Source organism: Pelophylax lessonae, assembly GCF_965119305.1.
Source record: "Pelophylax lessonae genome assembly, chromosome: 8".
NCBI classification, from domain to species: Eukaryota; Metazoa; Chordata; class Amphibia; order Anura; family Ranidae; genus Pelophylax; species Pelophylax lessonae.
Genome location: NC_138775.1, coordinates 98801959 through 98818436, shown reverse-complemented (window position 1 = coordinate 98818436; position 16478 = coordinate 98801959). Strand labels below are relative to the sequence as shown.

The following is a 16478-nucleotide window of genomic DNA, read 5'->3' as shown; positions in this document are numbered from 1 at the left end:
GGACACTTTTTGTTCACAAGTTAAAACTAGTATTTTTTCCTAGAAAACTACTTCGAACCCCCAAACATTATATATATTTTTTTAGCAAAGACTCTGGAGAATAAAATGTCGGTCATTGCAATATTTTTTGTCACGTGGTATTTGCGCAGCGGTCTTTAAAACGCCATTATTTTTGGAAAAATTTTGAAAAATCACATTTCACTGCATTTAAAAAAATACTAAACAGTAAAGGTAGCCCATTTTTTTTTCTATATTGTGAAAGAAGATGTCACGCTGAGTAAATAGATACCCAACATGTTACGGTTTAAAATTGCGCCCCCCCGTAGGATGACGACAAACTACGGTCAATAGAGATCTCAATAGGCGACGCTTTAAATTTATTTAACGGTTAACAGTTTAGAGTTCAAGTGTAGCTCTTTTTTTTTAATTATTGCTCACGCTCTGGCGATCGCGGCGATACCTCACATGTGTAGTTTGAACAGCGATTTTATTTGCGGCTCGACTTCCGTATACGTTTTTTTTTTGTGCGCGAGCTATGGTGACGGGGGCGGCTAAAATTTTTTTTTTTCCCATTTATTTTATTTATTTTTTTAACTTTATTACAGTTTTTAAAAAAAAAAATAAAAATCTGATCACTTTTATTGCTGTCACAAGCAATGTAAACATCCCTTGTGACAGCAATATGCAGTGACAGGTACACTTTATGGAGGGATCGAGGGTCTAAAAGACCCTAGACCCCTCCACTACACTTCCCTATATGCAAAACGCCGAAAACTGCGTTTTTGCATACAGCCGTTTTTCAAATTTGCCGCCTTTTGCAGCACAGTAACCCGGAAGTGACGTCATGGACGCAGGTGGGACGTGAGCCCCGGTAAAAGCCACGGAAGGCGGCGGGAGGGGGGGGCGTCCCCTCCCACCCCCCCGGGTAACGATCGAGCGGCTCCCGAGCCGCATAGGTTGGTACCGACGGAAAGCCAACCGTCGGCTCTAAACCATGGTACCGGGATGATGCCTCTAGCTAGAGGCATCATCCCGGTACACTACCGCAAAGTTTACCGCCGTCATATGACGTCCACCCAGGGATAAGTGATTAAAGTGAACTCAACACCAAGTTCACTATATGGACCCCTTATGTATTTATACATGTTTATCATATCCCCTCTTAATCTCCTCTCCTCAAGAGAGAATAAATTCAGTTCTTCTAAATCTTTTCTCATAGCGGAGGTCCTCCATGCCTCTTAATCAGTTTGGTTGCCCTTCTCTGCACTTTCTCCAGTTCCCCGATATCCTTTTTAAGAACTGGTGCCCAAAACTAAACGGCATATTCCAGATGAGGTCTTACTAATGATCTGTACAGGGGCAAAATTATATCTCTCTCTCTGGAGTCCATGCCTCTGTTAATACAAGAAAGGACTTTGCTTGCTTTGGAAACAGCAGCTTGGCAAAGCATGCTATTATTAAGCTTATGATCTACCAGAACACTCAGATCCTTCTCCGCTATGGATTCCCCCAGTTCTACTCCACCTAGTATGTATGATGCATGCATATTCTTAGCCCCCAAGTGCATAACTTTACATTTATCAACAATAAACCTCATTTGCCACATAGTTGCCCAATGAAACAGTGCATTGAAGTCAGCTTGTAAGTTGGAGACATCCTGTAAAGAAGTTATTCCAAGGCAAAGCTTGGTGTCATCTGCAAAGACTAAAATGCTACTTTTAATCCCAGACCCTATATCATTTATAAAGATATTAAAAAGTAAGGGTCTCAACACTGAACCTTGGGGTACACCACTGATAACTTTAGACCATTCAGAGTAAGAATCATTAACCACTACTCTCTGAATTCTATCTTTTAGCCAATTTTCTATCCAATTACAAACCGATCTTTCCAAGCCAGTAGACTTTACCTTACACATTAGCCGTGTGTGGGGAACTGTGTCAAACGCTTTTGCAAAATCCAAGTATACTACGTCCACAGCCACCCCCCTCTGTCCAAGGTTTTATTTGCCTCCTCATAAAAAGAAATCAGGATTGTTTGACAACTTCTGTCTTTCATGAATCCATGCTGTCTGTTGCTTAAAATATTTTTTTTCCAGCAAGAACTCATCTATGTGGTCTTTTATTAAAACTCTCCAATATCTTCCCGACTATAGAAGTTAAACTAAAAGGTCTATAGTTACTTGGCAAAGACTTTGATCGCTTTTTAAATATAGGCACCACATTGGCCCTACGCCAATCCAGTGGTACTATTCCAGTCCTTAACGAGTCCCTAAAAATTAGAAACAAAGGCTTAGAAATTACAGTGCTCAATTCTTTTATGATGCGTGGGTGGATGCCGCCTTGTAAACTCTTAGCACCAACGCCTGATGGCGAAAAAGCCAGGAGGCACTCAGCACTCTCGTAGAATGAGCCTTCACTGGGAAAGGAGGAACCTGATCTCTCAGTGAATAGGCCTGTACCACCGTCTGCCTAAGCCCAATCCCTTACGAGGTCCCATCAGTAAGAACAAAAAGTATCTGATTTTCTAAAGGACTAAGTGGTCTCTAAATAAACCCTGATCGCCAAAACCACATCCAAAGAATGCAAGGCATACTCCTTAGGATGCTGAGGCTTAGGGCAAAGTGAAGGCAACACAATGTCTTCATTCAGATGAAAATCAGAGATCACCTTAGGAAGGAACGACTGATTAGGTCTGAGTTCCACCTTATCCCTGTGTAGGTGAGCTGCAAGACAAAACCGCCAATTCAGATACCCTGTGGGCAGAAGTGATTGCCACCAAGAAGGCAACCTTCTGAGACAAAGAAAGCAGCGAAATCTCCCGAATTTTTGCAAAAGGAGACTTTTGAATAACCGATAACACCAGATTTAGATCCCGCGGAGGTAGCAGGGATCGTCTCGGAGGAGCCATATGGCGCACTCCCTGGATAAAAGTCTGCATTAGGACATGAGTGCCTAACGGGCGTTGAAAATATATAGCCAAAGCCGAAACTTGGCCTTTGATAGTACCCAAAGCCAATCACTGTTCAACTCCTTTCTGTAAAAACCCCAAAACCCTAACGATTGAAAACAAGCGAGGGTGCACCTTCAGCGAATCACACCACAAAATGTACGATTTCCACGTACTAGAATATATCTTCCTAGAAGTCTACTTCCTAGCCTTCAATAGCGTAGGAACCACAGAGTCAGAAAGACCTCTATCTCTCAACACCTGGCTTTCAACAGCCATGCCGATAAAGCCAGTGACTGTAAAGCAGGATGGAAGATTGGACCTTGAAACAGCAGATCTTCCCTGAGAGGAAGTCTCCAAGGGGTATCGATGACCAGCCTTATCAGGTCTGTTTACCAAGACGGGGGTGGCCAGTCTGGAGTCACCAGAATGTTTTCCACCTCTATCCTACGCAGCCATTAATGTTTAAACCGCTAGCAGCAAAAGTGAGTACACCCCTAAGTGAAAATGTCCAAATTGGGCCCAAAGTGTTAATATTTTGTGTGGCCACCATTGTAAAAGCCAACTCCACAGGGGGGTGGGTGCTGTGTCTGTCAATGAACATTAGAGAAATGGATTTTACGGTAAGTCAAAAATTCCATTTTCTCTTTCGTTCATTGACGGACACAGCTCCTGATTCTTCTTAACCATTGGGACGTCCCAAAGCAGTAATAAACATGAGGGGAGGGAAAACAGCAGAAAAAATTCCCAAGGCTAACCATAGCCAACCAGGTAACATGGAGCTCAACCAAAACAACTGGAGCTCACCTGAAAAAAACAATACACCCTCAAAGAGGACCATGTCCTCTAAACGGCAGCCTGCGAAAACCTGCGACCAAAAGAAGCATCCGCAGATGCCAATACATACACTTTATAAAACTTTGTAAAAGTGTGCACAGACAGTGTGTACCAGTTGGGCACCTTGAAAACCTCCATCACTGATGACGAAAGGCCCAGGAGGCACTAAGCGCCTGACAGGACCTTACCAGGGAAAGGAGAAACCTGACCCCTAATTGAATAGGCCTGAATCACTGCCTGTCTGATCCATCTGGAAATGGTTGCAGCAGAAACAGAAACCACCCCTTTTCGAGTTCCAACCGTGAGTACAAATAGTGAGTCTGACTTCCGAAAAGACACCGTAGCTGCCAGGTACACCCTGATTGCCCGAACCACATCAAGGGAATGCAGAGCAATTTCCTTAGGATGTTTAGGCCTGGGAGCATAGGGAAGGCAATACAATGTCTTCATTCAAATGACGACCTTTGGAAGGAACAACGGACAGGTACGAAGAACCACATTAGCTCTGTAAACCAACAGGTTAAAGTGAGCGACAAGACAACGCTGCCAGCTCTGACACCCTGCACGCAGAAGCAATAGCCACCAAAAAGGCCACCTTCTGGGACAACGTAAGCAGGGGGAACCTCCCAATATTTTTGAAGGGAGATTCCTGTAGAACGGACACCACCAATTTTAGGACAGACAGTGGTAGTGGAGACCGCACTGGAGGAATCAAGTGTCACACTCCCTGGATAAAGGTACACACCAAGGGAAGTGTGGCCAATGGACGTTCAAAGAAAAACGCCAAGGCAGAAACCTGGCCGTTGATGGTACTCAAGGCTAGGCGCTGCTCAACTCCCCGTTGGGAGAAAAGTCAAGATCCGAGCCACCGAAAAGAAGCAAGGGGGAACCCCAAAAGACTCACACCACGCAATGTACGTCTTCCAAATACGATGTTATCTCTTCCAAGAGGAAGATTTTCAACCTTTAACAGCATAGGAATCAACGATTCAGACAAAATTCTATCCTTCAGAGCCTGGCTTTCAACAGCCAAGCCGTTAAAACCAGCGACTTAAAGCAGGATGGAAGATTGGCCATTGAGATAGCAGATTTTCCCTGAAAGAAAGTCTAAAAGGAGCATTGGCGACCAGCCTTACCAGATCGGCGTACCAAGACCGGCGAGGCCAGTCTGGAGCTACCAAAAAGACCGGAATCCCTTGCTGCCTCGATCCTGCACAGGAGTGTTGGCAGAAGTTTGAGAGGGGGAAAGGCATAAAGCAGACGATACCGACGCCAAGGAGCCACTAATGCTTCGACCAGAGGATTCAGAGACCATGCCACAAACCTCTGTACCTTCCATGGAATGTGTATAGCAGAGAGGGCTGGAACAGTCGTTCTGCCCACCTTAGAATGCAGGCTACTTCCTGATCCACCAGGACACTTCTTGTGCCTCCATGGTGATTGACATAGGCCACGGCCGTGGCTTTGTCCGACTGAATTCTTACCGGACACCCCTGAAGACGAATTATCCAATGATCCAGACAAAGTCCAGAGTTCCAGTACATTGATCAGCAGTCTGGACTCTTCCCGAGTCCAGACCCCCTGACGAAAAACTGGTATCTGTGGTGACAACCACCCAGTACAGCGGGAGAAGGATTTTCCTGTTGAAGTGCCGGAGAACGAAGCCACCTCTGGAGACTGTGGATTCTTGCCCCATTTCACTAGAATCTCTTTTTGCAGAGATCTCGTGTGGAACTGTGCAAATGGAACCACCTCAAAAGGTAGATACCATCAGGCCCCAGCTCCCGCATACAAGCCTGGAGGGATGACCGGCTGCTGAACAAAAGAAGCTGAATTGCCTCTTGCAATTTTTGGAGTTTTTCCAGAGGAAGCAACACTCTGACTGAGGCCGAATCCACCCAGATAGTCCAGTTTTGTGGATGGAACCAGAGCAGACTTCTGACTGTTCAGAATCCAACTGAACTCACTCAGAGATCGCAGAGTAATCTCCCAGATGTCCATCAGAGTGGTTGGAGAGTCAACCAGGTACCCCTGTACCGCAATCCCCCCAATGACGCAACAATGCTAGCACCGGGGCCAACACTTTGTGAAGATCGGAGGAGCGAAGGCGAGAACAATGAAAAACTGATAATGGCAAAGCAGAGGAAACGGCACATATTAGAATGTGAAGGTAGGCACCCTTGATGTTGATAGAAGCGAGTAAATCCCCCAGATGTAGGGACACCACTACCGTGTGAATGGACTCCATTCGGAACTTCTGTACCCGCACAAAGCAGTTTAGGGCCATGAGGTCCAGAATTGGACGTACCTTGCCTTCCTTCCAGGGAACAGTAAACAGGTTTGAGTAAAACCCCTGAAAACATTTCCAAAGCCCGAACCAGGACAATCACCCCAGGAAGTAACAAGTCTTGCACTGCCCAAAGTGTCCCTATAAGTAATCTGGGGACAAGTGCAGTAAGAAGAACCTTTCCGGAAGAAAAGAACGAAACTCGATCTTGTAGCCAGACCGAATTACTTTGTGGACCCGCTTGACCTGTACCAGAGAGGTTCCCGGATCTGGAAATCAGAGAGAACGTCCCCCCACCCCAGATACTGGTGAGGGTGCCCCTTCATGCAGAGGAAGCCTTGTCCAGAGGTCTGGAAGAGCCCCTCGTGGCTTCCCAAGACCAGGTCCTTTTGGAACCTCCGGGGGAGGCCCTGAAGGACTTTTATCCCTTGAGGGACGAAAAAAGCCTCTTATGAGCAGAGAAGAATGACTCACGTCTATGGCCGGGCTCCTTGCCCTCTGCAGCCTGCGGAAGAAGAGTACTCTTCCCCCCTGTGAGCCCCTTAATGATGTCATCCAAGAAGCTCCAAACAGGCGATCCCCCACAAAGGGGAGATCAAATAGGGCCTTCTTAGAAGTCTGGTCCGCAGACCAGCATTGTCAGCCAGATAAGATCCCGGCCACCCCCCCCCCAGATAAGATCCTGGCCAGACAGGGGGGGGGGGGCCCTCTGGATTTGGATTATCCAGCCCGTCGCCCAGTCCGGCAGTTGATAGTAGATTCTCACAGGAACAAAATAACAAAGAAAAAAATCAATTTCAAGGGAGAAACATTGCGAGGACCAGAGATCCCAGCAAGGAACTAGGCAGAAAAAAACTGAGTACCTATAAATGAGTGTGGGTGTATACCCCCTGGGACTGCGCATACTCGTTGTCAAGCTTTTTCCTTCCTAGTGTCCTACTCCTGTATGGTTAAGAAGAATCAGGAGCTGTGTCCGTCAATGAACGAAAGATAAATATGTACTTCCCTTTTTGAACTGAAAAAAAAATAAATGTAAAGTAATTTTGTAAGTTCTGTATAATATTGTATTCTATTTTGTATGTATTGCACACTGCACTCATTGTGCGCATGGCACTAATAATGTTGTCGTTACATGTTTGCATTATTTTGAGTTCTGATTAGAATAAGCCTGCCTATGTTATGCCCCTTATTACCATAAAAGTACAATTGTAATATTAATGTGATACCTACGTAATCATGTGTATAAAAGCCTTCAATTGCATCAAATAAAAACAGAACAGTTATTTTGGAAAGATTGCTGAGTTTATCTTCTGTGTCTGTTCCCTACTTCAGTAGTTAATAATTTGGAATCACTAAATCAATAAGAGTATAGTAGTTGCCCATCTAAAAAAATTGCCAGAACACACTAGCTGTGAGCCAGAATCATCAAATTTAAATGAAAGAAATGCTTGAAATATATCACTACCAGTGTGTATTGCAGCTATATAAAATAGTTTCACTTTTTGAAATTAATTATTGAAATAAATATTTTGAGGATATTCTAATTTTATGAGACGCACATTATATATATATATATATAAATAAAATGTATAACCCACTGGTGCTGATATATAGAAGGAGAGAAGTCTTCCTCTAATCACACCAGCTTCTCTCCCAGATTCTCCACCTCTGAGCTGAAGAAACTGTGAGGGAGCTATTTCAGTGTCACGATCAGTGAGATCTTCAGATCTCACTTTCATAAACTGGGCGTTTGGGACAGAATGGTTGTGTGCTGTGATGAGAAGCTGAGAACAAGTTCTCTACGCCTCATCCCATTGAAGGGGCGGGTGGATGCTGTAACAATCTCTACCTCACCCAATCAGAGATTGCCCTGTATTTATTGATAAAAACAATGCCATTCTTAAAGGGCCAGAGACGCTGCAAGACTGACCCTCTTTCTTACCGGGCATATAAAGTGTGTAAGACTCGGCCAAGAATACGGTACAGATTACTGCATGCAGCACAAGGCGCTGCAGTGTATTATATCATCAACAGTGGCCGTACAGTTTTCTAACAGTAAGCATCCATTTGGGCCCAAGTGGGAGAAAATGTGAGAGAAAACATGAAGTTCTAGTTTACAAAAAAAATGCAGTACATCTCTATGACACATACACCTTTCCCCACGTTTTGTTTCTTTAAAGACCCTGCACACACAGAACAGTACATATTGATGTGTCAGAAATGGGTTCAGCTCCTCAGGCCTCTTGAAGGCTAAGAATACACAGCATTTGTGAGCACTTAGTGATGTCAGCAGTGCCCAATTTGCTATATTACTGAAACTGTTCCTCTCTTCTCATCTCTACAACATTGATTCTGATTATAATGTAGCACAAGGTAAAAACTATGAAGACTGATTGGACCCCCTGAGATAAAAGAGGAAGTGTCAACAGAACAGCTTTGCATTTCTAACAGTTATTTTTTTGCACATATTAAACAGATATAACAAAAACACTTTCAATATTTTTTTTTAACAGACAAAAAGCAGCAAATAAGAAAAAAAATAAAAAAATCACTGTTAGGCCCCTTTCACACAGGCGGACCGTTCAGATCCACCTGTTTCTTTCTTTGGCGGATCTGAACGGTCCCCCCATGCATTCCTATGGGGCATCGGATGGCAGTGGAGACATGTCCGCTGACATCCGACCCGATCCGTCAAATCTGGATGGATGGAAACCCTATTTTCCATCCGTCCAGCGGGTTCGGATCGGATGAGAACGGACAGACGGTCCGTTCCCATCTGATTTCCCCCATAGAGATGCATGGGGAACTGACAGCTGTGTCTCCGCACACAGCACGGAGACACAGCTGTCATCCGCCTGCTCAGCGGCTCGATCCCCCGCTGAGAAAAACGGAATCCGTCCGACGGACGGATAGTGTGAAAGGGGCCTTAGGGTTTACATACACACTGGGGTTGATTTACTGGAGAATGCAAAATCTGGTGCAGCTTGGCAAAGAAACCAATCAGCTTCCAGGTTTTTTTTTGTGAAAGCTTAATAGAACAATCTGACGTTAGAAGCTGATTGGCTACCATTCACAGCTGCACCAGATTTTGCACTCTCCAGTTTTAGTAGCTCAACCCCTATGTGTACAGAAAAGGATTCAGAATTATTATATGCACAGTCAAAATGGAAATGTATTTTAACAGCAAAACAAATGAGCTGGCCTTTAAGTTCACAGGTGTAAAAATTAGCATAACACTAAGGCCTCATATACACTTTTGGTTTGGGGGGGGGGGGAATGGGGTACGATAAAAACACAAGCCTAAGCCACATTTTTACCACCGCCCCCAACTACTTCTCCTAAGGCTGCAAAGGCTCTGACTGTGGCAAAAACAAATACCTCCCCGTCATATTCTGTGGGCAGTAACACCCCCTTAATGTAACTAACTCAAATTAAAGGGGCAGCCCTGCAACCGCGTGGAAGGCATGATTGTGCAAACTGTTTTAAGGGTTAAAAATAAGTGGTAAGGACATGACATAATGCCTCCTCACGGTCTATCAATTTCCCTTTGAAGAGTGATCCACCATGGATTTCTCTCCAGAGGGTAATGTAGCTCTAAATAAAAAGCTCTAAAATAAAGCTCTAAATAAAAAAATAAATAAATAAAAAAAAGTCCACATTAAAAGTCATTTTTTGGTAGAAGTTGTATTTTACTTACCAACATTAGCAACGTACAGTTTGTTGTTTACAATGAGCACCACAACAACCATTGCTCCCCCATAGATTTCCTTCTCTAAAGTGTTTAGTCGCTCAACAATCTTCTGGTATTGGCTGGGAAGTTGCTGGAGCACTGCACCCTAGAACATGGGAAAAAAATTAACAACGTTGATAATATACCACAGAGTGACTCAGAGTGGATTTAGCACCACCTGTCTGCACAACATAGTAGATGGGGAATATGAATTCTAGCACCGATGACCTCTTTCTTAAAATTCTAATTGCCTGGTTGCAATACTTTGAGACAATGACCCAGAACAAGCAGGAGTTAACCAAAGTTAGGGTCCTGCATACTTGTGTTAGGTAAGTGATTTAATAAAAGTTTCAAAGCCACTGGATAAGCAAGACAGCCAGGAAAGGGAAGTCTGCAGTACTGGCCTACATATAGTTTATTCTTTGTACAGATTTAAGTAAGCTAAACACCAGGTGAAAATCCACAAACAGAAATCAAATACATGTAAGGAACCTGTTTCACCTGTCAAAGTATTTGCATTTCTGTCCGGTCTGGATATTTAAAGGGTATGTAAAAGGCACTTTATTTATTTTTTTAAATAACAAACGCTGCATACCTACCTGCTCTGTACAATAGTTTTGCACAGAGCAGCAGCTTCAAATCTACTCTTCTTGGGTCCCCCGCCACCACTCTGGGCCCCTCCCCTTTGCCGAGTGGGAGACTTGCTATGAGGAAATTCAAGTATGCTCGCCTCTGAGCCCTACTCTGTGTCCATAAGACACAGAGAGCGTGACTCAACACCGCCTCCTGTCTCTCCTCATTGGCCGTAATAAACAGCAGCAGGAGTGAGGAGCCAGAGACCCAGGAGAGCCTCAGCTCCCATGCACATCACTGGATTGGGATCAGGCTAAGGTAAGTATCAGAATTTTATTTATTTTTTGTTAACCACTTAAAGACCGGAAGGATTTGCCCCCTTAATGACCAGGCCCTCTTTTGCGATTCAACACTGCGTTACTTTGACGGACAATTGCGCGGTGGTGCTGTGTTTGTGTGTACCCAAACAAAATTTACATCCTTTTTTTTCCCGCAAATAGAGCTTTCTTTTGGTGGTATTTGATCACCTGTGCGATTTTAGTTTTTTGCGCTATAAAAAAAAAAAAAAGAATGACAATTTTGAAAAAAAAAAATATATATATATTTTTCACTTTCTGCAATATAAGATTCCCAAAAAAAAAAAAAATTAAAATTCAAAATTTAACATTTTAGGCCAATTTGTTTTCTGCTACATATTTTTGGTTAAAAAAAAAAAAATCGCAATAAGCGTATTTTGATTGGTTTGCGCAAAAGTTATCGTGTCTACTAACTACGGGAAAGATTTGTGTCATTTATTATTGTGTTTTTTTTTTTTTACTAGTAATGACGGCTATCTGCGATTTTTAGTGGGACTGCGACACTGCAGCGGACAGATCAGACCCCAACTGACATTTTTGACACTTTTGGGGGTACCAGTGACATTACTACAGTAATCAGTGCTAAACATATGCACTGTTACTGTAATAATGACACTGGCAGGGAAGGGGTTAATGGTATAGGTGATCAAGGGGAGTCATTCTCCCCTTGATCACGCTCGCCCCCTAGCTCCTCCCTGACGAGCGACGTAGACCTACATCATTTGCCTGTACGAGCCAGCCTGCTGCAGTAAATATAGCGTAAGCGGTCGGGAAGTGGTTAAACTAAAGGTGCCCATAAAGTTTTTTACCTTCATGCATAGAATGCATGAAGGTAAAAAAACATTCAGCCTTTCTAACAACCACTTGACCTCTGACCAGGCCTTTTTTTGATATTCGGCACTGCACCATTTTAACCGATAATTGTGAGGTCAAGCAACGCTGTACCCAAATGAAATTTAGGTCCTTTTTTTCCACTCAAATAGAGCTTTCTTTTGGTGGTATTTAATCACCACTGAGATTTTTTTTTTTTTTTACGATAAACGAAAAACGGAATTTTTGTAAAATCTTACCGTAAAATTCCTTTCTCTGAGTCCTCCGACAGTCGCCGCCCACTCACAAGTCTTCACCAATGGGTATTGACCTTTGCTCCGCAGGAGTAGCTAGGCACAAGATTTGTTAATAACAAAAGCTTTTAGCATAGACACACCCCTAGGGGCTGTCCCCTTAGTCAATACCTCCCTGCACCAGCATTCCCAACTCAGTTTGGTAGCATAGCAGTAAGAGTACACAAAAACCCCAAAAGAGGGGCGGGGGGCGGCGACTGTCGGAGGACTCAGAGAAAGGAATTTTACGGTAAGATTTTACAAAAATTCCATTTTCTCTTACGTCCTCCGACAGTCGCCGCCCACTCACAAGTCTTCACCAATGGGATGTCCCAAAGCAGTGTAGACCTGAGGGGTGGGAGACGCAGCCGCAAAAAAAGCAACGCAGTACCCACATCAGAGAAAGGAACCTTACACACAGTAAGAGAACCAACTGGGCAATAGGAAAACGTGCTCAACAGGAGCAACAACCCAGGAAAAACAAGTAACCCAGGGTAAAACACCCCAACAGCCAAGGACCCAAAACAAGGGTCCCTAAGGCACTGCCGCACTGAGAACTTTACGGCCAAAGGAGGCATCGGCCGATGCCTGAACATCCACCTTATAAAACTTTGAGAAGGTGTGAACGGACGACCAAGTCGCCGCCTTACACACCTGGGCCACAGAAGCCTGATGCCGGAAAGCCCAAGACGTACTCAACGACCTGGTAGAGTGCGCTTTTACAGGGAAGGGAGGAACCCTCTCCTTCAAGGCATAGGCCTGCACAATGGTTTGCCTAATCCATTTGGCGATAGTCGCAGCCGACGCCGCCATGCCCTTCCGAGGTCCCTCAGGAAGGACAAAGAGGGAATCCGACTTGCGAAAAGGCTTAGTGGACTACAGGTAAACCCTGATCGCCCGGACAACATCCAAGGATTGTAAGGCAACCTCCTTAGGATGATTCGGCTTCGCGCAGAGCGAAGGCAAGACAATTTCCTCATTAAGGTGAAAATCCGAGATCACTTTCGGCAGAAAGGACGGGTTAGGTCGCAAGACCACCTTATCCTTGTGAACCACCAAGTAGGGAGAGCTGCAGGACAAAGCCGCCAGCTCAGACACCCTGCGAGCCGAAGTGATCGCCACCAAAAAAGACACCTTTTTGGACAACAGAGGCAACGAGATCTCCCTGATCTTTTCAAAGGGAGCATGTTGCAACACGGACAGAACTAGGTTCAAGTCCCATGGAGGAAAAGGCTCCCTCCTAGGAGGGACCAAATGTGGTACCCCCTGAACAAAGGTGCGGACCAATGAATTTGACGCCACAGGGCGCTGAAAAAGAACGGCAAGCGCAGAAATCTGGCCCTTAATCGTGGCCAGCGCCAAACGCTGGTCCACTCCAGTTTGGAGGAAAGCCAACACTCTCGACACCGAGTATGAGCGAGGGGAATACCCCCTGGACTCACACCAGGCAAAGTATGCTTTCCAAGTACGGTAGTAAATCTTCCCCGAAGAGGCTTTTCTAGCCTTGATCAAAGTGGGAATGACCTCAGGGGAGAGACCCCTATCCTTCAGGACCTGGCCTTCAACAGCCAGGCTGTTAAAGCCAGCGACTGTAAAGCAGGATGGAATATCGGCCCTTGAGACAGAAGGTCTTTCCGAAGCGGCAGGCGCCACGGAGCGTCGACTGCCAGATTGACGAGGTCTGTGTACCAAGACCGGCGAGGCCAGTCCGGTGCCACCAGAATCACCGCATGCGGTTCCGAGGCCAACCTGCGAAGGAGCCTGGACAGCAGCTGAATCGGTGGAAAGGCATACATCAGATGATACCGATGCCAGGGCGCCACTAACGCGTCCGAGGCGTCCGCCCGAGGATCGCGCGTCCTTGCCATGAACCTTTTCACCTTGTTGTTTAGACGAGACGCGAACAGGTCCACATCTGGGGAACCCCACTTTGCGCACAACATCTGGAAGACATCCGGATGAAGGGACCATTCCCCCTGGTCCAGGGTCTGGCGACTCAGATAATCCGCCTGCCAGTTCTCCACCCCCGGAATGTGAACTGCCGTTATCGCCGGGACGTGCGTCTCGGCCCAAGACAGAATGTCGGCCACTTCCCGAGCCGCTCGGGCACTCCTGGTGCCCCCTTGATGGTTGATGTAGGCCACCGCGGTGGCATTGTCCGTCTGAACCCGAACCGGATGGCCCTGAAGCCGTTTCGACCATTGCAGAAGGCAAAGCTTTATCGCTCGCAATTCCAGAATGCTCGCAACAGGGCCAGAACCGGCGCCAGCACCTTGGTAAAAACCCATGGAGCCAAAGCGAGACCGAAAGGTAACGCCACGAATTGGTAGTGATCCTCTGCAATGGCGAATCGAAGGTACCTTTGGTGACCCTCGAAAATGGGCATGTGCAGGTACGCATCCTTCAAATCGATGGAGGCCATGAATTCCCCCGGACTCAGGGCAGCCACCACTGAGCGCAGGGATTCCATGCGGAACTTGCGAACCCGCACAAAGCGGTTCAGAGCTTTCAAGTCCAGAATCGGACGCACCTTGCCCTCCTTTCTGGGCACAGTGAACAGATTGGAGTAAAACCCCCGAAATCTGTCCCGATGAGGCACCGGAACCACCACTCCTTGGGCCCGCACCGCCAGGTGCAGATCCTGCAAGCGCTCCGGAGACAGCTGAAGATTTGAGGGAAAAAATCTGCCCGCCGGCCGAGAGAGAAATTCGATCTTGTAACCAGATCGAACGATTTCCTGAACCCATCTGTCCTGAATGCGGAACAGCCAAGGTTGGAGGAAACCGCGCAGACGTCCCCCCACCCCAGAAACGGGTGAGGGCGCCCCTTCAGGCGGAATTGGCGTAGGTTGACGAACAGGACTGGCCGGATTTTTGCTTACCCGCCCACGGCTTCTTCTGGGAGCCTTGGCCTTTGAAGGGCTTGCCCTTGGATTGCGACCGAAAGGCACGAAAGGACCCCGAGGAGTTCCGTTTGCCACGGAAAGATTTGTGCTTGGGATTCTGGGGTAAGAGAGTACTCTTGCCCCCCGTAACTCCTTTGATCAGAGTATCTAAAGCCTCGCCAAAAAGGCGAGATCCCACGTAGGGAAAGTCCGCCAACGTCTTGCGAGAAGATTGGTCGACCGACCAACTTTTCAGCCATATCAGACGACGATTCAGCACCGCCACGCTGGACAGGCGTGCAGCCAAAGGAGCTAAATTCAAGTCCGCATCACACAAGTACATGACTCCTTGATGGATTTGATCCACCATAGCCAACGTGGTAGGCGGAGCCGAATTAGCCACCAGGGTGCGCCTGAGCACCTTCGTCCAATCGGCAACCGCCTGGGCCGCCATAACCGAAGCAAAAATAGGTTTTAGCATAGAACCAGCAACCATATAGGCATGACGGGCAAGAGACTCCAACCTCCTGTCCGTAGGGTCCCGGAAAACCGGGGTATCCTCAGAAGGAACCGCAGTAGCTTTGTTTAAAACGGCTACCGCGTGATCCACCTGAGGCGCCACACACCAACGCTCGTTGGTGGAGGGCGCAAAACGGATAAAGCAGTTTAAACTTATTCAGCACTGTAGAGGGCTTCTTTAAATTGCGCCACTGCTCATTAACAGTATGATGAAATTCCGCAGGGCAGGGAAAAACCTGCGCTGATTTGCGGGTTCTTTGCGTCCCAAAGGAGGACACCCTAGCAGGAGGAGTGGGCTCCTCCTCCAGGTGCAACGTATCCTTAATGGAGGCAATCAGCTCATCCATGAGTGCAAGCTCTTCAGGCGAGCCAGGGGGAGAAACATCAACCCCTTCCACCTCCGCCTCCCCCTCAGACCCCATAAGGTCCAGAGATGAGCGAGACCCTGAGAAGGGCACGCCAGCCACAGCAGCCACATCGCCCTCTGAATCAGAGGAAATGGATAACCTGGCCCTTTTTGCGGATCGTTCAGCCATCAGCACATGCATCTGAGAAACTAAGGACGCCACTACCGTGGCCAGATCAGCCCCCTCGGGGGGAGCAGCAGCCCCCTGGTCCCCCACCAGGGCGGGGGGAAACTTGCTATCCTGAGAATCCATGCCCAAAGCAATGAAAGGAAAAAAAGGTACTGGCCCTTTAACACCACGGCGAGCGCAGCCCACCGTACACTACTGTATGCACCGATCCCGCAGGGATAGAGAACACTGAGCAAGGAATGGCAGGACAATGAAGGAAAAACCTGGAGAGAGCACAAACAGGCTGCTGCCACCGATCGCTGTTCCAGAGAGAGAGGAAGTGATGCAATAGCCGGCTGACTGATATAGCCTATGAAGGCTCCGCAAAAATGGCCGCTCGGCTGAGGGATAGAGGCTACAAGAAAATGGCGCCGACATGTGCTCGAACGAGCGCGGCCCGCCAAAATGGCGGCGAGTGGCGCCAAAACACAGCGCTGTACAGAGACAGGGCCGTCCATAGCATTTCTGCAAAAAAATGGCGGGCCGCAACAGCGGCCGCCGCTTAAGCATGTCTGCACCCAATCTGCCCCAGACAGAACTCACAGCAGAGCGGGAGGGCCCCCCCCCCTCGCAGCCCACAAAGGCATGCTAACCCATACAGGGATCTAACAGGGAGCCCGCACTTCATACAGACATGGGGGTACACACAGCCACAGACTGACACC

General features: G+C 46.9%; 1 protein-coding gene across 1 annotated transcript in view; it reads right to left on the bottom strand.

Moving 5' to 3' along the window:
• TAB1 (TGF-beta activated kinase 1 (MAP3K7) binding protein 1) overlaps positions 1-16478 on the bottom strand; it is a 340288-nt gene that overhangs the window by 151523 nt on the left and 172287 nt on the right. The window contains exon 5 of the mRNA XM_082266654.1: positions 9771-9909. Within this exon, the coding sequence (XP_082122780.1) occupies positions 9771-9909 (139 nt within the window). The remainder of the gene's footprint in view (positions 1-9770; positions 9910-16478) is intronic.